This window comes from Podarcis erhardii, assembly GCF_964252035.2.
Source record: "Podarcis erhardii genome assembly, chromosome: 3".
In the NCBI taxonomy this organism is placed as follows: domain Eukaryota; kingdom Metazoa; phylum Chordata; class Lepidosauria; order Squamata; family Lacertidae; genus Podarcis; species Podarcis erhardii.
In genome coordinates, this window is record NC_138507.1 from 71925162 (window position 1) to 71952593 (window position 27432).

General features: G+C 41.0%; 1 protein-coding gene across 11 annotated transcripts in view; it reads left to right on the forward strand.

Annotated features, from left to right (window-relative positions):
- QKI (QKI, KH domain containing RNA binding) overlaps positions 1-27432 on the forward strand; it is a 108333-nt gene that overhangs the window by 10788 nt on the left and 70113 nt on the right. For all 11 annotated transcript variants that reach the window (XR_014154796.1, XR_014154797.1, XR_014154798.1 and 8 more), the window contains exon 2: positions 27026-27168. Coding sequence is in view for 8 of the 11 variants with exons in the window: in XM_081855201.1 (XP_081711327.1) it covers positions 27026-27168 (143 nt within the window). In the remaining 3 variants the exon portion in view is untranslated. The remainder of the gene's footprint in view (positions 1-27025; positions 27169-27432) is intronic.

The following is a 27432-nucleotide window of genomic DNA, read 5'->3' on the forward strand; positions in this document are numbered from 1 at the left end:
CCAATATTGGGTGAGAGTTCTCTAGTGCAGGGATGTCCAAGCAGTAGATTGTGATCTACTGGTAGGTCCCCAGCTGATCCTGGTAGATCGTGGGATCCTTATCGTGTACAAAAAGTTATGGGGGAAAAGCTCAACAACTCTGGTCACTTCCCTCCTAAAAGAGCTCAACAACTCTGGGCAACCCACCCGCCCCACACACGCTCCTCCTTCCTCCAATAACAATGGGTAGATCACTGCCAGTTTTTTTATACTGGGAGTAGATCACAGTCTCTTGGGAGTTGGACATGCCTGCTCTAGTGTATCATTTTATTAAGCTGTGTGAAATAGATGTTTGGTGCAACTTTTCCAAAATACATAAAAAGGCTATATCCAAAATATGCAATAAGTTGTGATAGATTCTTTGCAGTGTCAGTGTTAAATAAACAAACCATTTAGTGCAGTCAGGATTTGTTTAACCTAGGCTGTTGAATGTAAGATTCAGGGGCTTACGCAGTCCTCTTCTTTAGGTCTCCACAGTTTCACTCCATTACTAAAGCATTCCATAGATCATGGTCATTTTTAGAGCCTAGAAGGCTGAGCTACGAGTAACTGTTACATGTCACAACATAAGCATCTCTTCCATTCCACTTGATAGCTCTATAGCTATAGGGGCATGTGGAATTGACAGTTTGTTAAGGAAACTATGTGGATGAGTGACCATGGTTCAGTGGAAAAGCATAATTAATAAATTTGTTTGTGAAAGGATTTTGGAGGGCAAGCAAGGGGCATGTATGAAGGGACCTTGAATGGAATTTGAATATGAAGTTGTTGCTTCAGTACAGGGGAGGGCAGATTGAGGTCTGTGGGGTCTATTTCTTTTTTACTATTAGAACCCTGACATCCAGTCTTTAGAGCTAGGCACAAAATAGTAATAATGGGGGCAGAGCAAAATGGGCAGGTGGTCAGTTCATTTACTGGCTGTAACCCATGGACCGTTAACACAAGACATGTGTTAACATGGCAAATATTTTATATATAACAGTTAAACTGTTGGCAGTTCAAAAGTTGCAGTTGCCAATCTGCAGGAGGCCTCCCCTTAAATACTTATCTATCTGACCACTGTAGTAGAAAGTTGCTACAGACCAATGTTGGTTTTGATGCATAACGATAGGTACTTGGTTATATGTTAGATAGCCAGTATCTAGGCTTTGTCAAATCAGGTTAAGAACAGTTTCAAGTTAAGAACAGACCTCCAGAACAAATTAAATTCTTAACCCGAGGTACCACTGTATATAGTGAGAGACTTTTTCTACTCTGGCTAGTGAATGCAAGTGATAACAGGGCCCTTAAGGTTTTACTGTTGTAATAGTTATGATACCTTTTCAATTGGAGCTGGAAGGCAACAAAGCAAGTCATAGAATAATGCTTGTTTAGTTACCTATACTAATTACAGATAGGTAGCCGTGTTGGTCTGCCATAGTCAAAACAAAATAAAAAAATTCCTTCCAGTAGCACCTTAAAGACCAACTAAGTTAGTTCTTGGTATGAGCTTTCGTGTGCATGCACACTTCTTCAGATACACTGAAAATACACTGAAAACTTCTGTTTCAGTGTATCTGAAGAAGTGTGCATGCACATGAAAGCTCATACCAAGAACTAACTTAGTTGGTCTTTAAGGTGCTACTGGAAGGAATTTTTCTATACTAATTAGTTGAAGGAAAGAAGGATTCCAGCTTAAAAAGAAAACAGAAGGAATAGAGGGTGGAACATGATCCTCTGTACGTTTGCAACCTTTTTAAGTCACTCAGTTCTACTTAGTTTTGCTACAAAGGATTGTAAGTCAGTATTTTAAATTTTATTTATTTAACAGATTTTTACACCACTCAATTGCCAGAAACCATTGAAGTGGTGTACGAGATAGAAGTAAGAAACACACAATACAGTTTCAAAAAGCAATAAAATAATTTGCACAAAACAATAAAACCATACAAGAAAAACAAATCTGCAACATATCTAAGAATATGAGCGCTGCACCCCATAGTCGCCTTTGACTGGACTTAATTGTCCAGGCATATCCTGTACCTTTAACTTTCCATATGGTGTCCACAGGATGCCCCAGTCAACAACCCAGCTGCTGCATTCTTTAGCAGATGCAGTTTCCAGGTTAGGCTCTAGGGAGGTCCCACATAGGAATAAAAGAGAGAGAGAAACAATTATGCAGAAGCTGGAAGCTCTTTAGGGCTCTTACTTTGCACTAATAGTTTAAATGATAAACACTCCTTTATAATATAGTTTGCATTACTTACTAAAGCTAAAGGTTTCATTTCAGCTTGTTGAAGGGTTTGTTAAGCAGTTGCCCAGTGTGTTCTGTAAGTTGAACATAAGCTTGTTTACTCAGAAGCAAGTTCTATTGGGTTCAGTCAAGCTTACTGCCAAGTAAATATGTAATAGAATTGCAGTCTTAAAATTAAAGTTGGAACAAAAGCGGATTTTTAACTAATAGAAATATAACAGATTTATCTTGTCTATTCCCCTTTTAAGCAGATAACTTTCCTCATACCCCCCCCCCCGCCAACTTTTGGGGCCTAGGGAAGTGTTAACAGAGTCTTTGTATGTTGCCAAATTTTGGATTTTATTACTAATTCACTTTTTTTTTTTACATTGCCTTTGAATCTTTGAATGGCTTTAAAATATTGTAAACTTATAGGCATTAAAGCAAAGTTGTATCTTCTTGTGTTCGCACAGTTTGTTAGGGAGGCTATTGAAGGAGGTAGCAAATCACATTGTTTTCTCATCTCTGTAGAATACCAGTGGTTTATTATGATTAATTTCATTTCTATAACTCTTTATATTTTTAAGAAAAAATCTCAAAGCAGTTTAAAATGCATTGAAACATCAAATAAAACAATCCAGAATAAAACATTACTGAATAAAGTATACATTCAAAGCAACATAATTAACAGGAAACTAAAATATTACCTTGAAGATTTCAAAACAAAGCATTATAAAGGAGGTCAACTACACAAAGCTTTTCAGAAAGTTATGGGGTCTATAGTATCTAATGTATTATTTAACAATGTAAGTATCATCACGTTGTGTATGGTTAGTATCCAGGGCTTTGTTAGTGCATCATCCAACCATATAATGATATTATGTACTCTTTGGGCAACAGAAAGCCAGCTCTGCTGCTTTGGTTATTCAACCTCAGATACTTTTAATATCCGCAACTCAAAATTTTGAAGATATGCTTCCCACCCCTCCAAGTATATTAGTACAGTTGTGCCTTGTGTTGCGTCCGCTTCATGTTATGTCTTTTCGTGTTACGTCCCGCAGCAACATGAAAGTACCGGAACAGGTTGCTTCTTGGTCTTTCTGCGCGCATGCACAGAAGCACTAAATCATGCTTCGTGCATGCGCAGAAGCGCCAAATCGTGCCTGCGCAGATGCAGCGCTTCCAGTTGTGGGCATTTCACGTTATGGATGGGCCTCCGGAATGGATCCCGTCCATAACATGAGGTACCACTGTAAATGAAACCAACTCAGTGCCCTTCCTCTTTCTAAAACCAGCAGTTATTTCTGTAGTTGCTGTCCCCAGTATAATTTACAGGACTGTAAACTAATTTTTCCTTGTAAAAAAAATAGTTAACATGTGTTTACATCTTTTAAATTCTCAGAGAACATTCCTTGTTATAGTATGAAGGAGGATGGAGTTTCTTCTTAGTGATTTGATACGCAGAAGCTACCACTATTTGAGTGAAAATATTATAGATTTCCAAAAATTATAAAAGTTTAAAATAAGTCTCATTTAAAATACAGACTACTAGAATTACAATGGTTTCAAAATGAGTTCATCAGTGTTATAAATAGCTGAATGACACAATTGGATACAACCCAGTGTGTTTAACCTTGTTGACAGTAAGGCTTTCGTCAGGAGAATGGAGAGAGAAGCCATTTTTGGTGCTTTCCCTCCCCCTTCCAGCTTTCCATGCTCCTTAAATCTATTAAGGCGAGCCTTCTAATCTCCAGAGTAGATATATGGGGTATAAGGAGCTGCATGGAGATGGGAGTATTGCCAAAACCTGCTTCTCTCCCCATTCTGCTGAGTGACCCTGTTGGATCCATTGGCATAAGCTTCTGCAGAGGGCAAGTAAGCTTCAGTTTCATTTGGTTCTTAGAAGAAAAGGCACGATTGTATCATCCCCAATGGTAAGCTGGTCTTTCATTTTTGTTACCAAGCCAGAAGGAAGAATGAGGAAGTTATTACAGTGGTACCTCGGGTTAAGTACTTAATTCGTTCTGGAGGTCCTTTCTTAACCTGAAACTGTTCTTAACCTGAAGCACCAGGGCCTCCCACTGCCGCCGTGCCGCTGGAGCACGATTTCTGTTCTCATCCTGAAGCAAAGTTCTTAACCCGAGGTAATATTTCTGGGTTAGTGGAGTCTGTAACCTGAAGCGTATGTAACCCAAGGTACCACTGTATGTACTTGCAACTTTCATGACAATGTGCTTTTAAAGAGCAGAGTTGATGTTGCTTGTTGGTGGTCCTATGCTTGATATAAATTACCTGTGTTTAGAATGCTGACAGACCTACTAATCAAAGCTTTGGAGCACTAGTAATAATTGGTATTTTAGAAAGCATAAGAACACTTCAAATATTAAACTTCACCAAAAGTAATTCAAATCTAGGTAAGCTTATGGGGGGAAATTAAAGGATTCTGTATGGTTTTTGTGTGTGTGTATATCCATATAGCTTGTTTTGAGCAAGAGAATTTACCCAAAGGCAGGATATAGTTAAAGCAGAAAATATTGAGGAAGGAATCTGTCATCATATATATCCAATGTGCTCATATATTCTTTGTGGGCTTCACATAGGCATCTGGTTGGCTATTGTGGAAAACAGGATGATGGACTTGATAGGGCCTTGGCCTGATCCAGCAGAGCTATTCTTATGTTCATCCTGTCTTATGATGGTCTATAGATTGAGTGCTTCCAGTTGCTGCTGTGTATATCTCTTTTCTGTCCCTAGCTCTTTCTTGGACTTAAAAGTACTGCAGCTCTTGTTAAATATTACAGAGCTTAAAAGAAATCTGAATAGGAAGGGTATGGAAAGAGTGGGGTATTTTCAGAGGCCAGGAGGGAGACAGAAGTAAAGGATGGAAGGATGAATGAAGGGGGAGGGGAGGGAAATGCGGTTAGCTTTAAAATTTATCTGGAAGGCTGGCCTGGTGTGAAATCTCTCGGTGAAGAATAATAGCAATATTTATTGTGTAGCTGGGTTGTGCTAAAACTTGAAATAAACGTGTTTGAGTTCCATGTTTAGTTTGTTTTGTTTGACAGTATGAGCTGGTTGTAAAACACTCATTTTACTAGGCAAACAACGTTGCTTTGATGGTTTTACAGTAGGGCTATTTAGACTAATAAAACTTATTTGCAGTAGATAGCGAGCAATCATAATACTGAACATCCACTATCAGGTAGACTTGATAAAAAAAGGAAAACATGGGATAATAAAAAGAAGTACATTGATAGCCCACTTTTACATAATAATCAAGTAGAATGGCCAGTGCAAGAGAGGCTACTGAGGGAAGGGGGTGGAACTAAATGGCACTTGGTCCCAGCTATGCTGATGGAGGTACCTGGCTTTTTAATGCAGCTAAAGTGGAATTGCCCCAGATAAAGAAAATTCTTTGAAAGGAGAGGCAGAGCACTTTTTTACTAGGCAGATGCATGTGTTGTGGTATTTAGTGACATTTATAATAGTAAAGGGGACACGGGTGGCGCTGTGGGTTAAACCACAGAGCCTAGGACTTGCTGATCAGAAGGTCGGCGGTTCGAATCCTCGCAAGGGGGTGAGCTCCCATTGCTCGGTCCCTGCTCCTGCCAACCTAGCAGTTCGAAAGCACGTCAAAGTGCAAGTAGATAAATAGGCACCGCTCTGGCGGGAAGGTAAACGGCGTTTCTGTGCGCTGCTCTGGTTCGCCAGAAGCGGCTTAGTCATGCTGGCCACATGACCTGGAAGCTGTACGCCGGCTCCCTTGGCCAATAAAGTGAGATGAGCGTCGCAACCCCAGAGTCGGCCACGACCGGACCTAATGGTCAGGGGTCCCTTTACTTTTACTTATAATAGTAAAGCCATTCAGTTGAATGTATTTGGAATAATGCTTTCTTTAAAAAGCTGATTCCTAAACGATAACATAATAAGCTCGACAGTTTTTTAGAATGCTTTTTGAGGCACATGGGATGAGTTTTTCAAATTAGTGCACTTAAATTTCTTTATGAAAAGGAGCAGATATCTTCGGATAGACCTTATGCCCAGTTCTACGCTGGATAATTCATTAAATGCCTTTAAATGCCCTTAGAAGTAATCTACCCGTTAGAATTCAGTGTTCTAGCAGAACTGGGGAAACATACCAGCACATGTGAAAAATGTTTGTCTTAAATGTGGGTATAGAAGTGAGATGTAAATGTTTGTCTTCTTGCAAAATGTTTGTCTTAAATGTGGGTCTGGTAGTGTTGATAGGTGGGATTATAATTACAATTAACAGACAAATGCCAAAGTAGTGCTCTAAGCGAGTGACAAAATATCAAAGCCAATTACAGACACATATTTCCCTAATGCTTTTCTCTGAGACCAGTCATGCAGGTAGGAGCCAGAATCATTGTAGAACAGTTTTTCTATCCCCAACTCTTATAAATGGTCAGGGGGAGCCAGTAACATAAAATCAGTGTTTCACCCCCCCCCCGGGACATCCATAAGTGTGAACAAAGCTGATTTCTAGCCATAGCCAGACGTGATCCAACATTGGAATGAGTCCAGAGATAATTGTTTTCCTCCAAAAATTCCTGTAGCTGACCCACTGCTGCCTACATGAACACCTTGTCCAAAGAGGGGTATGGTTGCCCACCAGGTTGTAGTTTTCAGATACCCCGGGGAGGCTTTTTTCTTCAATGGCTGTGCCACTAGCTCCTTCAAAATATCCATGTGTATGTGTACACACACACTTTACTATTGGTCTTATCAGGATGAAAGCAATTTATTGTTTTTATGGCTTTCACTGAATAAGGTATGGTAGAGTGACTGAACAGCTATAATCTAATCAAGTTCTGTGTTGTATATAACATTTGAATCCCTGCATACTAATAGAGTAATGCAAACTTAACCTGCTGAACATTATTCTTAAACTAATCTCCAGTGAGCTGGTCCCTTTATGATTCATTTTAATTGGAGTGGCTGCCCTGCATTTCACTACAAGCAAAAGGCAAAATATGTTTGACTTTCAGTGCTTGATGGTTGAGCTTTCTTCTTTTCCTCATCTGGACATGTAGGAGTTTGCTAACCATTCTAATTGAGTTTCTGAAATTTTGAAAATGTTTCCTTACAGGTGTGGAATACCAAATTAATTTGTTGCATTTGCATACTTGCAACTTACTTTTTAATATAACCTAAGTTACAGCTTGTTAATGAATACTGAATGCCATCTGTAGGTATCTACAAACTAGTCTCAAATGTTTTTGATAGCCCACTTGCCCACATAAGCGCAGCCTGTCCCATCTTTCAATAGAATCAGAGAATTGCTAACAGGATAGAAGGCATGCTCCCCCAGTCTCAAGTCGTGCACTACTTTTTTGAAGAAAATGAACATTGCACCATCTCTTCTATACTCAGCACAACCAAAGAGCACTATCTTCCTCCCAGCAGCTCTACCAAAAATGCGAGTTCTCCCAACACTTGAACTCCCTTACCTTAGCAGAATTTCTGCTTGTGCCTGCCCACTGTACAGTTTTCCAATTGGTGCATTGGCATAGAGCAGTAGAAATTCATTTTCAGTATTAATGCAAAAAGACCAATAAACCCATCTCTCCTTTCCCAAGAAGTATAGTCCAGATCTTTCTGCCAACCTGCCTTACTTGCAGCAACTCTGTTACAAGCTAGTTTGTTTATGAAGTAGGTAGGATAAAATAGCTGGCATATTTTAGGACTAAGTTGGTGTAAAAATTATTATTTTTTTAGAGGAGGGAGATTGGGCAGAAGAGAGGTCAACTCTTTATTTGCAGAGGAAGTGTACTCTTCTGCAGACATGACAGGTTTGGGAAGAGGCTTGGGAAAGGGTCTTGAAATGGAGAAGCAGGATAGAGCTTGAAAGGATATGCGTGGAAGTGAGAAATAAAAAGAGTATAAGCAGAAGCAGGCAGCACCATTTTTAATCTATTGTAGAGGATTTCAGCAGTGTGGCAGGATTGACAATGACAGGCAGATCTGGCAAGCATAGTTTACCTTGACAAGAAAAATATTGGCATTTCTCTCGCCCCTCAAAGTGGCAAAGTGCAGCTGATACTTACTCATGACAGCATCCCTGTTTTAATAGCCAAAATTAAATTCATAGTTGTCATGGCAAGTGGCTGTAAATTTCTGGTAACCTCACTGTTGGTACTTTGGTCTTGTGATATCATAGGGTGCTGCAGAGCTCATGTGATTGCTATATTTGCAAATATGCACTGAATGTGATGTGTTGCTTGAGACATACTTTCTACCCACAGATTTTTTGGAAGAGGCCTAAAGGCGTAGTTTTCTTAATTCATAATTTGAATTTAAAAGCTGATTAGGTAGTTTGAGTACCTTTCTAATTTGTTCCTAGTGTTCAAATTAGAGCCTAGTGCTCAGTTAGTTGAGCCTAGTGTTAAAGGGCTCTTTGTCCCCCTTTGAAACGGGTTCCATTCTGTGTGTTTAATAACCCTTAAACAAATTTGATCAAGAACTTTTAAACATAGTTCTGGGATTGTGCTGAAATAGTGGACATTCCGTATCAAAAATTACCTGATCGTGTATTAGAATTGCAAATATCACTTTAAAGTGCTAGTTAATGCTTTATCTAACAACATAATTTTTGAGAATTCCTTTAGTATTCAGTGATAAATGTACCTTGTAATAAGCTTTTTCCAAACATACATGTAAATAATATTCCATATTTTGAAATATACCTGTAGCCCTTCAAAAGAACCTGTTCTTCAAAAATCAAACTGGAGAGTAATGTGTATGGGAGTGGTGGTTCAAGAGCATGTTTGTTCAGATAGATAACATTTTTTTAAAGGTGCTTAAGATAATGAATGGGACGCGGGTGGCGCTGTGGGTAAAACCTAAGCGCCTAGGACTTGCCGATCGCAAGGTCGGCGGTTCGAATCCCCGCGGCGGGGTGCGCTCCCGTCGTTCAGTCCCAGCACCTGCCAACCTAGCAGTTCGAAAGCACCTCCGGGTGCAAGTAGATAAATAGGGACCGCTTACCAGCGGGAAGGTAAACGGTGTTCCGTGTGCTGCGCTGGCTCACCAGATGCAGCTTGTCACGCTGGCCACGTGACCCGGAAGTGTCTGCGGACAGCGCTGGCCCCCGGCCTATAGAGTGAGATGAGCACACAACCCTAGAGTCTGGCAAGACTGGCCCGAACGGGCAGGGGTATCTTTACCTTTACCTTTACCTTTACCTTAAGATAATTAATATATTCATTATGACGATTTTGAGAATAAATTGTTTTTAGATCTGCATGGAAAGATGTTACATACATGAAAATTTCAAATATGCATCTTTTTGTGAATGATATGTGTTACTATCATATTGAAGAGAATGTTGGAATGGATGTGGTGGATATTTTAGAATGATGCTGCTTTTAGAAGTGAAAAATATCTTTCCTACTATTCTTGCTCAGTAGGCCATAGAGTGCAGCACATTTTTATAATAAAGATGATGAATTTAATCGCAAACTGGCAGTCGAATGGAAATTGCAGTCCTTGATACTAGAAGAAAATTGCCTATAAAGCAACTCCTGGGAGAGCAGGCTTTAAATTTATCCACCCATTTCGACATTGAGTAGAGGGTAGGAATTGCAGGGTATTTGCTGGGCCTGCTTAGTTTAGATGGATGATGGTTCATTTTTCCTTTATTTAAGAACTAGAGAGAGTTTGTTAAAAGATGACCTTGTTGCCTTGCGTGTAAGGCATTTGGCAAACTGATCTATTTATAAAGCTTTTGAAATATTTAGGCCTCAAAATAATCATGAATGAAAGCGTATATTACAAGTGAAGGCCTGTTCCTTGTGTTCCCATTATTTTCTCAGTTTACAGTTGCAATGCTGATATAAGTTGAAAAAGGATAAAACAGTATATTGAAGAATTTTTAGGGTAGCTAACGATTTTTCCAAGCAAGGTTTCAGAAACTAGTATTTCACTCTGAGACATTTTAAGGATATTTCAGGTACACAAATTTGCTGATTATCTTTGGATCATTCACAGATCATTGTGTATTTTTATAGATTTATTACACTTGTATTCATCCTTTAATTAGCTCAGAATTGTGTACAAGCTCTTTGTCTGCTGGACTTGATCATCACAATAATTCTGTGCAGTGTGTTAGTCCAAGAAATTGCATAGCACCAGGTTCCCAATGAGCAACATGGTAGAATGGGGGTTTGCAACTGGCTGGAGATGTCCAGGAGCCACTGTTGGCTCCTAGCATCTCCACCTGTCTGGCTGCAGTCAGCTCGTCTGCTGGGCACAACGGCAGTAAAAGACGCACATCTGCCTCCATCCAAACACCTGATTTGCCCAGCAGTGCAGCAGCAAAAGACGTGCTGCCAGGTGAATCAGGTGTTTGGCGGGGTTGCTGCCGCGCTACCCTACAGATCCCCTGATTTTCACCTGCAGCATTTTTATTTTTTGCTGCAGGGCTGCCTGGTCTAGTAACAGGGCAGAAAGAAGGCACCTAGACATTTTGGTTTGGTGCCCACAACCTAGATCCCAGCAGCTACATGTCTCCTAGCATTCATACCCCAGTTTCTAACACTGAATTTTTAAAAACATGTATATATTTTTAAGGCTATCAGATGAAAACAGTCCTTCAGTTAACCAGCCCACAGAGTTTAGGGCTTTAAAAAGCAATACCAGTATTTTGAATTATAGGTCTGGAAGTGCACTGGTAACCAGAGTAACTGAAACATGTTCTGCCCCCCTGGCCCCCACAGTACCTGGGTGGCCACATTTTGCATCAGTTGAGGTTTTTGACTCCTCTTTAAATGCAGCACCACATAAAGCACATTACAGGAAGTAGTCTAGCATGAATAGCTAAGCTGAGGTTTGTTTATTTCAGATAGGGTTGCAGTTGGCACACCAGCCTAATAATAGTAGCAAAGCACTCCTGGTCACCGCCTGCACTTACTCAGTTTATGCCCAATGCAGGAGAGCTTCTGAACTGCTTATTACACCTTCAGGAAGAGTGCAATCCTGCCTGACATGGTTGCAAACATCCATCCAGCATAGATTGTTTATCCTTGATCTTGTACAGATTAATATCTAGCTTGTTCACTCTTATGCAGCCCAAAGGTGCTTCCAACACAATTTAAAGTGTTGTAAATCTCCATGGGATTATTAGATACAAAAGAGAGAACTGGATTACATCCACATATTGATAACACTGCAGACAAAACCACAAGATGATTTCCTCAATGGTTTATGTAGACATTAAATAGTGTGGGGAATAAGATGGAACCTTGGGAAGCTCTCCAGCATGTCACATTAATCCTTCAGGGCCACCTTCCGTCATCAGTTTTTTAGGAAGGACTGGAGACAAGTGCCTCCTAATGTCAATTCATATAAACTATATAGAAGGATACCATGGTTAATGGTATCAAAAGCTGTTGAGGGGTGTAAGAGAATCAATAAGCTTGCAACCCTGCTAAGTTTCCTGGCAGAAGTCATTCACCAGGGCAACCAAGTTTGGTTTCATTCCAAAGTTGGTTGTGTGACTAAATTGGAATTAATCTAAATCAGTATCTGCCAAGCCTGCCTAGAGGTGAGAAGCTATTCACTGAGCACTATCTAGAAGAAACTTGGTGAGTGAAGGGAAAAAATCTCTTTTCACTGTTTTCCTCAGAAGCAGTGCACAGACTGGTGCAGGAATAAGGCTGCATTGAGTATGTTCTTCTCCCATATTTCCAACTCAGTTGAAACATTAGCACTTTGATGTTAGTTCACACCTGAAGGCTGGTATGATACCTGGATAAAAAACAGGAATGCAGTAGTTTGAAGGAAATGTCTGGATTCTTAGAAATAAATGAGTGAACAAATGCTGTCATTACCAGAGGAAAAAAAAACTTAGGTGAAATCACCTTGGTCATACATTCATAAAGTAAATGTTCCATATATTCCAGGTGTTACCATAGGTTCTTCCTATGATCCTCCCCCAAAGCTGAATACAGAGTTTATCACCACCTTTTTATATGTGTAAAGTTACACATATAACTGTTGTACCACTGCTAAAAATGCCTGTGCAAGAATGGCTTTACATGCCATGATGATAGGTGTTGATTTCAGTCTCAACACACAATAATGCCAGTGGACACAAACTGATACTATGGGTAATATTAACTCCAGAGAGACCACTTCATTCATTCATTCAAATGGATTTTTATTTATTAATTAAATTTATATACTACCTTTCATCTGAAGATCACAGGGCAGTTTACAACATAAAAACAAATACTGTGTAAATCAGAGATGGTTTCTGGGCTGGATCAGGTCTGCTGATTTTAAAGGATGTCACTTCCTGACCTTGGACAGACACATGATTTCCCTCTCGCATGCTGTCACATTCTCCAGAAACAGGAAGGACTACCTCTGAACTGCTAGCGATGGCGGCATCCAAGAGGGAGAAAAGGTGCATTTTCAAGCTATCTTCCCTATCAAAGTACTAAACAGGGAGGAGAGGTCCGTCTCTTCCCAGTGCTGTGATGGGAAGGGAAAATGGTGGCTGCTCTTTAGTGATTAATCTCTTAAGAATAGTCATGATTTCTTCCCCCCAGTCCAGCATGTGGGGAAGAAAATTCTGCTTCACTACTTTGCTGATTAAGATGGATTGGAAACAAATCCTGCATGTCTTCCTGGAGGGTAGGTGAGTGCCCAGTAGGTTGCATATGTTCGTTTTTTGGGGGGGGGCAGCGGCGGCAAGTGTGGCAATGCCTACTTTGGCAGCACACACACTGGCTTTTTCCAATGCCTGCATGTGTTCCTTAGTACTACATGGCTAGTAGTAAATGTGGCCAGTGGGCAACCGTCTAATCTGCATTAAGTTGTGGCCTTTCATGGTTCCCCATTTCTTCCCTGTATTTCCTGTAACCTAGTGTTCGTTTGCATCGGTGCAAACTGGAGTGGAAGATGAACATTGGCTAAGTTAGTTAATATCTGCTGTCCATTAGAAACTAAATTCTATGTTTCTATTCAAGGGTTTGAGTAATATCTCTAAATTTGCAGTATCTTTTTAGCTATGCTCATTTGCTGTTCTTCTTGCATATTAAATAGCTTGTGTGAAATAGCTCTTACTCAAAATCAAACAGGTTATCTACAGCATTTTAATTACTGGCTAACACGCTTTTCTACTTAAATCATTTAAGAACAGATAACAGCTGGAGAATGACTATTTATATTCTGAAAGGCATGTTTAGATACTGTGTATAAAATTGCAAAAGCCACAGTAGTGCCAGTACTTGTTACAGTTTCCTGTGTTAAAGTAAAAAGTGCCCTACTAGATTTCTTAACATGGCTTGTTAAATTTCAGTAGAAATCAAGGTGTAGTATTTCCACAAATAAAAGTTAATACTTGAAGGCAGTTGCTTACCTTTGGAAATCCTTTCCAGATGCTGTCTAGTACAAATAACAGTGCAATTTTACTGATTCACATATTAATTATCTTGCTAAATGGGAAACTTTGCAAAATGTTCCTTTAATAAAGTGTATGCTGGCTCTCTCGGCCAATAAAGCGAGATGAGCGCCACAACCCCAGAGTTGTCCATGACTGGACCTAACGGTCAGGGGTCCCTTTACCTTTTTAAACATGCAGAATTGTGGCAACAAATATTTACACCAGCTGGTTGCTTTGTCAAAAATTGTCAATTTCAATCCCTGCAGGTTTTCTTTTAAAAAGTTTTCAACACTTAAGTGCTGTTGGAATATAACATTTATTATTAAAGAGTAACCCCAAGATAGACTTTCTTGATTCTGAACTTCAGTGATTCTTGGCGAAAATGTCAGGAGGTTGTAAAGCAACACTGTAATATTTTACATATGAAGGTTCAAGATCTCTGTACATATAAAGTTGACAAAGAGTTCTGAAATTAGTTGGGACTGTAAATTGGGAGAGTCAAGTAAAACATGAAACAAATTAAGGTTTGGAATAGTATTGTTTGACCACGCCCAATTTATAAAGGAGTAATGTCTTTCATTTTAAAAAAATAGTGCTATCTCTTGCAGCTGGATAGAAAACGGTAGCTACAATGTCAACTTATTTCTCAACATTGTAGAAGTCTATGGACTGCTAATGGCAGATTTCATCGAGGAAGTCCCACCTCACACTCTTCCAGCGCAGGATTCAGCGGTCAGGTTGCTCAGTGGAGCAAGACAGTTTGAGCATATTACACGGATCCTCGCCCGACTGCACTGGCTACCAGTTAGTTTCCGGGCCCAATTCAAAGTGTTGGTTTTGACCTATAAAGTCTTAAATGGCTCAGGACCACAATACCTCAAGGACCGCCTTTTTCCATATGAACCTACCCAGACTCTGAGATCATCATCTTCTGATGCCCTTCTTCATGTGCCTCCTCGAGAGGTCCAGATGGTGGCAACATGAGAACAGGCCTTCTCTGCAGTGGCTCCCCATCTATGGAATGCTCTCCCCAGGGAGGTTTGCCTGGTGCCTTCATTGTACACCTTTAGGCACCAGGCAAAAACGTTCCTTTTTAACCAGGCCTTTGGTTGATCTGATTGACACCCTATGCTCTTTAAAATGCAGCTCTTTTTTTGTGGGGGTGTGTGTTATTGGGTTGTTTTTATTTTGATTATATAGTGGTTTTTTTGGTTGATATTTTCTGTGAACCGCCCTGAGACCTCCGGGTATAGGGCGGTATATAAATTCAACCACCACCTATGAAGGCTATGAGAATAAGAATGCCCCAGGGGCTCCCCCCATTTTGGAGATGATTCTTGCTTTTATTGCATGCAGATTGATACTAATGCCAGAGTTTTTAAGGCCATTAAAGGTAAAGGTAAAGGACCCCTGAGAGTTAAGTCTAGTCACAGATGACTCTGGGGTTGCAGCATACATCTTGTTTTACAGGCTGAGGGAGCCAGCATTTGTCCACAGACAGTTTTTCCAGGTCATGTGGCCAACATGACTAGGCCGCTTCTGGTGCAAAGGAACACCAAAACCAGAGCAGCGCACAGAAACGCCATTTACCTTCCCACCAGAGCAGTACCTATTTAACTACTTGCACTTTTTGGTGTGCTTTTGAACTGCTAGGTTGGCAGGAGCTGGGACTGAGCTCCCGTTGCGAGGATTCGAACTGCCAACCTTCTGATCGGCAAGCCCAAGAGGCTCAGTGGTTTAGACCACAGTGCCTCCCGTGTCACTTTTAAAGCTATGGTTGGTTCCAAATAGGGTTAGCATACATAATGTTACCCATGGTTAGTTCCAAAAGGGAAGGGGAGGGAGAAATTATACATGCAGGTGGGGGGGGGATATTGTGGACATTCCTGTGCTTAGTAAATTTGGCAGTGTTATCTCTATACTGGGCTAAGTTAGATTAGTATATATTGTATACTAATACTAATATATAATACTATATATATTAGTATATATTGATGTCGTCCTCCATGGTCCCAGTAAAAAATGTATATTTTATTTCCTTTTCCGAGAGAGTGAGGTCTTAAGCAATGATACCATGCAAATTCTTCCATCCACAGCTGCAGGCCTACCACTGAATTTGTTGCTACTTTCTGAGCCTTTTTAAAATCAGTGCAAAGTCTGGGGAGAGTCCTGGCCTTCAGAACAGCTTAGTGCAGGGGTCAGCAAGGTTTATCTTGCCTGGGCTGGATTGGTCCTGTGGAGATGCCTCCATGGGTTGGATCACACATGTTTGAGAGTGTGCACGCCCGTGATTTCCGGCATTTGCACATACACAGACGCAATTTCCGGTGCCGCGCTATGCCAGTTTAGTGCAGCACGCGAGTGGGCAACTTGGCTTGGGGGTGGCGCGTGGGCCAGTCAGACAGCCTCCATTGGCCGCTTCCGGCCTATGGGCCTTAGGTTGCTGACCCCCTGGTTTAGTGTGACATCGAAGAGTCTTTGTCTCCCTCTCTTGGTTTGCAGCTGTGTAGAAGTGAGGAGAGTAGTAAAGGAGTGTTCTGAATATGTCATATGAAAGAAGCCCATCTTGGAGTTGAAAAGAGCCTTTGACTTGCATAATGTTTGACTACTACTGTTTAATCGTGTCCGACTCTTCGTGACCCCATGGACCAGAGCACGCCAGGCACTCCTGTCTTCCACTGCCTCCCGCAGTTTGGTCAAACTCATGTTGGTAGCTTCGAGAACACTGTCCAACCATCTCGTCCTCTGTTGTTCCCTTCTCGTCCCCTTCTCCTTGTGCCCTCCCTCAATTGACTACTACTAAGTGTAGCTAATTTTAAACCCCTGATGTCTCTAGAATTGCAGTCATTTCCCCCTCAATACTAGACCATTTTTAGAAAATTATCTAGTCATAGCTGCAGTTCAATTTTTAAGTGAATTGGTTGGCAGACTGAAGTGGTCAATACTGAGCCATCTTGCTAAACGAATACATAAAGCTGCTTGATTAGTGCACAGATATTATTCAAAATACATTTTAGCACATGGTTTGCAAACATCTAGAGTGAATGGGGGGAGGCAATGAAGCTTGTTAATCATCATCTGGAGACACCCACAGTTCTTTTGTATGGCCAGAAGGAGGGGTACATGCTGCTAGATCATCCATGCTGAAGTTGCAAAGTAGCTAGATTCCACTGTTACACTCGTGCTTATGAAAAGTGGGAGGCCCCAGCTGCCTCTCCTGAGTTCTAGGCTGTAGATAGCTTGGGATTTCTCTGGAGAGGCTTAGTAACTGCAACAGAATCTTCCCCCCTCACAACCAACTTTCTGAATTTAGTCTGAACTGCTGATATTTATTAATGCCGACTGTGTACAGAGCATGGTGAGCAAAAATGTATTTGTGCCATGGTTGGAATAATAAAAATATGTTCAGTTTTAGTGATTGAAGTTTTAAAAGGGGGTCTTTAACACATAAATTACAGCAGCAGGAGACTTTTTCAGGTGGTCCGCAATTTAGCGGAACCACCTGCTACATCGGGGCCCAGTACGGGCCACATGATCTCCTGCAATGATTTTGCAAAGTTTTTTGCAGATAAAGTCGCTCAGATTCGGGAAGAGGTAGACGCCACTGTGGGAGCAGGGCCGGGGCGGGAGAGTGCTAGAGTCCTGTCTAGTCAAATTGCATGGGATCAATTCCAATCTGTTACCACCGAGGATGTGGACAGGCTGCTTGGACGAGTGAAACCAACCACCTGTCTCCTTGATCCTTGCCCATCCTGGCTTATAAAAGCTAGCCGGGAAGGACTGGGTGATGGGCTTCGTGGGGTGGTGAATGCTTCCCTCCGTGAGGGAGCCTTCCCAGACCCACTGAAAGAGGCGGTTATCAAACCACTTCTTAAAAAACCATCTTTAGATGCGGCCACGATGGCCAACTATCGCCCAGTCTCAAATCTTCCATTCTTGGGCAAGGTGATTGAGCGAGTGGTTGCTGAACAACTCCAGGCACGCCTGGAAGAAGCGGACCATTTGGATCCCTTCCAGTCGGGATTCAGGCCTCATCATGGGACTGAAACTGCCTTGGTCGCACTGGTTGATGATCTCCGGCGGGCCAGGGACAAAGGTGAGAGCTGTTTCCTGGTTCTGCTGGATCTCTCAGCGGCGTTTGATACCATCGACCATAACATCCTTCTGGACCGTCTTGAGGGGCTGGGAGCTGGGGGCACTGTCATACAGTGGTTCCGCTCCTTCCTCCTGGGCCGTGTTCAGAAAGTGGTGGTGGGGGATGAGTGTTCAGACCCCTGGGCTCTCACTTGTGGGGTGCCTCAGGGTTCTGTCCTCTCCCCCATGCTTTTCAACATCTACATGCAGCCGCTGGGAGAGATCATCAGGGGGTTTGGGCTGGGTGTTCATCAGTATGCGGATGATACCCAGCTCTACCTCTCTTTCAAATCAGAACCAGTGAAGGCGGTGACAGTCCTGTGTGAGTGTCTGGAGGCGGTTGGAGGATGGATGGCGGCTAACAGATTGAGATTGAATCCTGACAAGACAGAAGTACTGTTTCTGGGGGACAGGAGGCGGGCAGGTGTGGAGGACTCCCTGGTCCTGAATGCGGTACCTGTGCCCCTGAAGGACCAGGTGTGCAGCCTGGGAGTCATTTTGGACTCACAGCTGTCCATGGAGGCACAAGTTAAATCCGTGTCCAGGGCAGCTGTGTACCAGCTCCATCTGGTACGCAGGCTGAGACCCTATCTGCCTGTGGACTGCCTCGCCAGAGTGGTGCATGCTCTGGTTATCTCCCGCTTGGACTACTGCAATGCACTCTACGTGGGGCTACCTTTGAAGGTGACCCGGAAACTACAACTAATCCAGAACGCAGCAGCCAGACTGGTGACAGGGAGCGGCCGCCGAGACCATATAACACCGGTCTTGAAAGACCTACATTGGCTCCCAGTACGTTTCCGAGCACAATTCAAAGTGTTGGTGCTGACCTTTAAAGCCCTAAACGGCCTCGGTCCAGTATACCTGAAGGAGCGTCTCCACCCCCATCGTTCTACCCGGACACTGAGGTCCAGCACCGAGGGCCTTCTGGCGGTTCCCTCACTGCGAGAAGTTAAGTTACAGGGAACCAGGCAGAGGGCCTTCTCGGTAGTGGCGCCCTCCCTGTGGAATGCCCTCCCACCAGATGTCAAAGAGAACAACAACTACCAGACTTTTAGAAGACATCTGAAGGCAGCCCTGTTTAGGGATGCTTTTAATGTTTGATGTATCATAGTATTTTAATATTCTTTTGGAAGCCGCCCAGAGTGGCTGGGGAGGCCCAGCCAGATGGGCGGGGTATAAATAATAAATTATAAATTATAAATTATAAATTATAAATTAAGAAAAGGAGAGTGTATGATTTGAAATTTAGTATTGATTTCAACTATCATTGCATAAACTGGCTACATGTGTTCCCGTTGTGACAAAGAGGTAAAAAATATTGATGCCATAAATGACTGTGCCCAATAACAGTTGGTCATGAAACTGACCAGGAGGATGGTGAGGATCATAAGAGTTTGGATTTGATATCTCGCTTTATCACTACCCTAAGGAGTCTCAAAGCGGCTCACAATCTCCTTTCCCTTCCTCCCCCACAGCAGACACCCTGTGAAGTGGTTGGGGCTGAGAGACTTTGGAGAAGTGTGACTGGCCCAAGGTCACCCAGCAGCTGCATGTGGAGGAGCGGGGACACGAACCCGGTTCACCAGATTACGAGACTACTGCTCTTAACCATTGTTGAACGAGTTTGGAGCAGTGACCATAATGCTAGTATATTCAATATATAAATAGGCTATTACCAAATAATCCAGCACAGTTTTGAAGAGATCTAGCCAGCACACAGCAGTTGCCTCTATTTGTTCCTGAAGTGGGACCTTGTTAGCTTCATAGGCTGAAGGAGGAGTTTCACTTTGAAACTGTGATCACCGGGCTCCAGTCCTGTTTGCTACAACTGCTTTGCCGTTCCCAAGAATTCTCTTGTGATGATTCTGGAGTACTGCTTGCATGTAATGTATGCCTTGTAATGTGGGTACATTGTGACGAATACTGTCTTTGTATGCTGGCCTGAACCCCTGTTTTTTCTATCTGAAAAAATTGCATGGCTACCTCGGACTCAGAACAGGAGTCCACAGTATAACATTTTCTTGCATATCCCAATTATTTCATAGGGAGCTAAACTATTCATTTAGACCAGCAGGGCCTTAAATGGATTAAATAAAGCATGTAATATCAGGTAGTCCATATGGCATTCTAAACAAGAGGTAAAGATGCTATGCAATAGTTGATTGAAGCAAATGATTTTGTCAGCAAGTACCGTATTTACTTGAATCTAATGCTCGCATTTTTTGGCCAAATTATGTTGTGAAAATTAAGGTGTGCATTAGATTCGATGGCACATTTACATTTGACAGCAAATGCTTTTTTTGGATTCAAGGTTCTGAAAATTGAGGTGTATGTTAGATTTGATGGCTCAAGTAAATACAGTATTTCTGCATTTGTAATGTACATTTTCTATGCTTACATTGCCATCAAGTTACAGCTTTGTGCTTAAATGAACATATGCTTTTATTCAACAATAGTTGCTTTAGCAGCTCATACTGGTTTGCGTTACATAGGTGTAAGTACCTAAAAGTAGGTTTTGTTTCCTGGATATCAACTGCATTTATGCATAGTGAGGTATGTTGGTTTACAAAAATGAGAAATGTGATAATCTTTCATCCTTATAAAGCATAATGAAAACAGTTATTCTAAAACAAAACAATTATCTTTTGTGAAGAATTCTTTTAAAGTCAGTTACAATTCTTTGCATCTTTTGGTCAAGTTCTTTGTGTTCTTGCCAACTCATGTGCCTTCGCATGTCTAAGCCAGGCATCTTCAACTTAGTGCCCTCTAGGTATTTGGTCTGCAACTGTCATTATTCCTGACTGTTGGTCTTGCTAGTTGGGATTGCAGGGAAACGGAGTCCAAAACATTTTGGAGGGCATCATATTAGGGAAGGCTGCTGTAATTACTTGTCACAAGGCAACTTGTGCAGTGAAGATAAGGTGCTTTGTTAGAAGCTTGCTAACTGCAAAGAAGGTTGCTTATGATAATGTGACCCTGTTTCTACTTGACTTTTTTAGATGAATGTGGGGGTGGATACATTGAGCAGCCCTGTAGATATTCATATGGCACCTCTCCCACTCTCACATGCTGGAAAATGGCACCTTCAGCACCTGGTGTTTAAACTGTTTTCAAAACCTTGATTTCAGTTTACATCTCTGTGATAAGTCACTGAGCAAGACTAGGTCAGTGCTCAGAGTTGGCATTTACTACATAAGTGTTTTAACTTTGCATGAAATGTAAAGTAAACATTCATGTCAAGTGATAAATATCCATAAACTGAGAAGTGAGCAAAAAACAGTTATATAGGTTACACCAAATAAGATATTGCTGTGATGAGGGCATCTGTTGTTATACTTCATTCATTATAGAGGAAAACAGTCTTAAGCTTGGTTCGAATTAGGGGTGAGGGGTAGGGAAACACTTGCTCTGAGAACTGGATTCAAACATGGCCAACTTTCCAAGTGTTCAGTGGTGGGTAAGACAGAAACAAAGCAAAATAAAATTCCTACCAGTGGAATAAATTAAAATAGTACAAAGAAAAATAAATACAATTTTCTGTACTGGAATAAAACAAAAATTAAATTAAAATATATTTGCACACATTTCCTCTCTTCCTCCTGGCCACTAGCAAATGCTCAGCCCGCTCATTCCCCATCTCCATTCCAGCAGTGAGATTTGGGTGGTTGGAAAGTTCCCTCTGCCTGAGCAGGCACAGAGGCAAAGGGGTTTTACTTGGTGTTAGTGCTAAGCAGCAAATTGCTAAGATCAGAAATGAAAGTAAATGGCAGCATTTCTTATCACCACTGGTTTGGGTAGAAATGGTGCATTTTACTTTTTGCAGAGTGGACAGAGGACTTAAACCTGATCTTGGCATCTTGTTGCTCAGTACAAAGACTGGAGGTGTGAGATCCTTCTGTCTGCTTTTTAAGGGCTTATTTCCAAACTCAATAAAATGATGTAGAATGATTGGCAGATGGGTGAGGCTTTCTGAGATAGACCTGACAGGCCAGATTGAGGGGTGTGGTGGGTCTGAAGTTCTCCATCACTGATTCTAGGTAGATTTGGTTTTAGGTGCTGGTTCATTTAGGTCAGATCTGAGTGCTATTGGGCTATTGCATAGCTCAGCATTTTTGCCTATCTCTTGGTTGCAGCCACCATGTGTGTATCAAAATAAAGCATGCTGCATTAGTCTGAAACCATTCAGTGTTAATGTAAAGCAGATCGTGCTACAGCTTTTTACAAGCATCCTCCTATTATTGATGTCAGTGAGTGGGGTGAGCAAGGTGGGCAAGCAGGTGAGTGAGGTGGACTTGTGGCAGTGGGGTAATTCAAGTAAGGGGCTGAAGAGGGTGAGCGAGATTGACTTGTGGAGGTGGCGTGGGTCAGTCAACAGGGGAGATGTGTTGGCAGTCTGCTCTGTGGTGCTTTGGTGAGGAATAAGATGGGGGTAGGGTAGGGGGTCTTAGGGGAGTGGGATTTGAGAGCAAAGTGAGCAGGGACTGATAGTCACAAATAGCTAATCATTGATATGAATTGTCATGGTGGTAGTTCTTGTATTTGTCACTCTGAAAAAAGCCACAAAGGGAGTTACAAACTCCTAATACGAAGGCTCTGGGGGTTACTCCTGCCTTTGCTGCCAGACACAGTAACAAAAACCAATGAAAAACACTGGAACAATTTTTGATAAATTTCTTCTACATGCCTCCCATAAGCACCGCAATTGGAAATAAAAAAAAAGCATTAGTAAAATTATTCCTTGGTTGAAAACTAGAGCTGCCTGTCACAAATCTGCACTCCTCTTCCTCCTTACACGGTTTTCCCCATATGGAGCAAAATAAAACAGACACTTTTACAGACATTGAATCTGTCTGTCTGTTTACCTCTGTCAGTAAGGAATCTTTGGGAGGACTCTGATTCAGTTAAAGTCGCTTAGAAGACCCCTGCTTCAATTTGGGCAACTCCAAAATCCCCTGAATCAACCCAATTCCCTGATCTGGGAGTTACCCAAAGCAATTTGACACGTGTACAGAATTCCCTAGTGCTAAGATTCCTTGTGCTTACAGAAAGTTGGATGCAACATCCTTTATCCCCCAATCCATAGCAAACCATTGTTCTCGTAGATATTCATTGAAGACAGATGGCATAGGTGTTTCTGTGAAAGAAAAATATTTTAAATTATTATTTGATGAATCCTGGGGAAGTGTTGAAAGGGGCATATTCTGGTAATATTTTCACACAAAAAATAAGGTGAAATGCATGTGTACTACAACAGTGTTTGCTTTTTGTTTTCCCTGAATGTTTTAAGGCAGGGGTCCTCAAACTTCTTAAACGGGGCCAGTTCACTGTCCCTCAGACACTGTTGGGGGCTGGACTATAGTTTGAAATAAAATATGAATGAATTCCTATGCACACTGCGCATATTTTATTTGTAGTGCACAAAAACAGGGAAAACAATACAATATTTAAAATGAAGAACAATTTTAATCAACATAAACTTATAAGTATTTAAATGGGGGGGTGGGAATACGAGGGGGGGGGGAGGAGGGTGACCGAGAAAGAGGGAGGAAAGGAAAGAGGTGCTGCCTCAGTCTCTGGTCAGAGGCTGCAGCACCCAGCTGCTCCTCCCTCAGTGCCCTCCTGCGAGCTCTCCCTGCTCAGTCTCAGCCAACACTTCCTTCATGCAACCACCATGCAGGCCCTGTTGCTGCACAATGCCCATTATCCCTTCACATCGTTGTCAGATCCCTCTCCCAATCCTCTCCCTAAGAAAATGATCCCTGAGCAATAAAATACTATCAGTCCATGATCTTTGGCTGTGGTTGTAAGACTTCTTAGTTCTTTGTAGGAATGGAGGCTTGAGTTTTTGCTTCCTGCTTTGTTTTCATTGTGTCACTTGTATCTGCTAGTACTAAAAAGGAGAATAGTAATAGCCAATAGGAGCTTGAGGTAAAGCAAAAATTTGGAAAACATTTCTACAAGGTGTCCCAGTAGAAGAATGCTACAGTTTGAAGAACAATAAATGTTTTATGAAATACCTGTTCTGCTACTAATGTCTGAAATGCTACTTAAACTATTGTATATTAAAATTTTGTCAGATATACTGCAGATATAAAAAAAGTCAGTGGTATCAACGGGTAATGATGCTCGCAATGCTGGTGTTTGGAGTACTAAACAAGTAGCACTTTCAGGACTGATGTTTGAAAGTTGTTTCAAAATTGTATAAAACAGAGCTTCATAGCTGCATCTGCTGACCAGCTTGCTGCTTCAATATGGTGATAAGGCCTTGTACAGCATAACATCTGAGTCTTTGGTTCTCAGTTGTGTCGTGTTCATTCAGGCCTTGTTAAAGTGTACCTTCCCTCCAAAATGTGTGGGCCCTGGGTAAAATTTGTGGAATTTTAGCAACTAATCAGTGTGCTCAAGTTTTAAAATATTCTGCTATGAATTGTGAATTGAATGGTATACCAATTTTGAAATGTTAGTTTGAAAGGCTGTTTAGATTCAAACCTGTTTTTGTATGGAAGATGTTGCTTTAAATGCTGAAGCCATTTGATACGAGTGTTGCAGTTGGGGTGAGGGCTTTGCAACCCTGCAGGTCCATTTTTATAATAGAAAATGATGAAACTGAGTTTGCTGCCAAATTGAAAAACTGCCAAATAGTTAAAAATATATTATCAGTCTCATATGACAAGCCAATCATTCTAACCACTATGAACTGGATTCACAAAGGAAATTGATGGAAGGAAAAAATTAAATCTCAAAGAACACAGAAATAAGTAAAAACCCACATCTGTTGTGCAGTAGTGGTTAGTGTGTTGGACTAGGACCTAGGAGACAGCTTTCTGGGTCATGTGGCCAGCATGGCTAAACTGCTTTTGGCACAACAGAACACCGTGACTGAAGCCAGAGCGCATGGAAACACTGTTTACCTTCCCGCTGCATTGGTACCTATTTATCTGCTTGCACTGGCGTGCTTTCGAACTGCTGTGTACGAGAAATGAGTGTGAAGGAAAACAGTAATTTGCAGTGAATCCTATTAATGTATGTGATCCAAAGAGCTACTTAAAGTAATGTAACAGTTTTCTGCTACCTAGTGGAATTCCCTTTCTTAAAACATGTCAAACTGCTTTAGAAACGTCACTGGTTTTTAACATGGGGAGACTACTATTCAGTCTAAAGTTGGTTTTAGTTGAGAATTCTGTACACTGCATAGATGTATTTTTATGTGAGTTTGTGGTAGAGAAATGAAATCACTGTTACTAAGCTTAAATGTTTCTGGATGTGCTCTTTGAAATTCTTTGCCATTTTGGGTACAATAGTAAATATTCTACACCACAGTCTGTAGTGACTACTAGTTAATTAGATTCTGTTGTACTGAATACCAACAGAATGTATAAATTTAATGAAAGACAACATATATAAAAAATGGAATAGGGCAGTAGGACAGAAAATTATTCTTTAAGAGATACTTCCAAAACATTGGTTTAGTAACTTAGGAAGATCCTGCCCCTCCACCCTGCACATGTATTTAAAGTTTCATTTTTGTTTAGCTTTATTTCAGCAGCCTGTAAGTAGTCATATGTGTTGTCTGTGGCACTGAAGTATTCTCTATACTACAAGGCAAGAAAGCCTGTTTGAATTTGAGAAAGAGTTGGGGCCAGTGTGCCCTAATGGCAGATGAAAGGTTTGTAAGAGGAGGTGAGCTAGAGAAACTGTTGTCTAATAATTGCTGTGCCCTGAATTTGTGAGGCTGCTACTGAGATCTGTATCATTTTATATTCTTAATGTTACACATGGGTGTCTGTTTAACTTGCCAAAATGTGGGCCTTTAAAAAGAAAAGTCACATTCAAGCCTGCAGTCCTCAGTAACACTTGCGTGAAAATCTAGCTGATTGATCTTGGTAAATGCAAGGTTCATTTCTTTCATAGCAGTGATATTCTGTGACTTCATCATGACGTGAGGTGTGACATGAATTACTTTAGAGCTGAATAGTCATTTCTGTTTGGTCAGTATTATCTAAAATGGTTCCTTTTGAGTTCCCAGCCCCACATTTGAAGCATGTAGATGTTATTTTCTCTTTTGGAATATTTGGTTTGTTGCATTGGTCTGAAAATAGGTTATTGGCTTTGGTTCCTTCATTTATGATTGGATCACTACTAGGTGAGGTTTCAGAAGATTGTCCAGACTGTTTCTTGAGCAGTAGACCTGATGTGATCATGTGTATCTCAATGGACCCAACGAAGTTCTAGAATTCATGGCAATTTTCTTTTTGCTATACTGTAGTTTCCTCTGAAGTTGAACCCTTACGGTAACATCCTATGATTCCCACCTGATTGTGCAATGAAGTTTCCACTTGTGGAATGGAACTTCCTTTCCTCCCACCTCCCATAATTTTTCTGGAGTGCTCCCTGCCGCTCAGAAGCAGATTTTGGGGTGATGTTGGATGATACCTATCAATCCTGGATTTGATTTCATAAAGCAAGCAAAAACACTTTTATTTTGGAAAGCTTTAAATAGTTCACGAGGTTTCAGTATTTTGCTTGGATCAAAAGTTGAAGGTGGACTTAAGTAAAATATTATGGTAACTATTATGGTAACAATAACTAAGAGGTTTTGTATTGACAACTTTACTTCCAATTGTAGTTAATCAATTTTGGGTATTTTTTAGAGAGTAAATACATAATGATGAAGTAGTAAATGGGATTGATGAATTTCCCCGCACCAATTATAAAGCAGAATGTCTTCTCCTACCTCAGAGTACCTTCTAATTGCATTAATAGAACATTATAAACATAATCTATTCTAGTAATAGTTCCAGTAACTTTCTAGTAACTTTGAGAATAAAGATAAAGACAAATTGACACTCTGGTTGCTTTAAATGGTTTGTCATAGTGCTCAATAATGGACCCTCTGAAATTCATGAAATACTTTGGTTATTTCCCTTTACATATTTCAGTAATTTACATATTTCAGCAGTTAACAGCTTCTAGTACATTTGTAAGTTTTCCTTGTCAATACATCTATAAATTTTTACTACAACAGCCTTTTTTTAATGTAAAGAAACATCCCTGGAGTATAACTGGCAGTAGCAGAAATGTTTTTAAAATATGTATTCAGTTTCCAATTCTTTTATAATTGAAATAAATTTTGGGGTCCCATAAAGATGACAATAAAATTGATAAATGGATGTTTTAGAAATTGTAATATCTTGAGATTAACACAAAGTATACATTTCCCCCCACAGAAATTAGCAGAGTACGGAAAGACATGTATAACGACACGTTAAATGGTAGCACGGAGAAGAGAAGTGCAGAGTTACCTGATGCTGTGGGACCTATTGTACAGTTACAAGAGAAACTATATGTGCCTGTAAAAGAATATCCAGATGTAAGTACCTTCTTTTGGTGAATCTGTCTTCTGGCTTTTAGCTTGTGCAATACCCTCTCAGTGTGGCTTCATGTTTGCCAGTTTTCTGCGTCCAAGAATACTACTGAGGTGTAAGGTCTGATAAATAGAGCAATCTTTATTTTTTATTTTATGGCTTATATCTTGCTGTTTTTATGGACTAAACTAAGATTAAGAAAGTGGTCACTTCACAAAGTATAATGAGCTGTTAACGGTATTAGCTATTGTCAAATGCTTGGCAAAGCA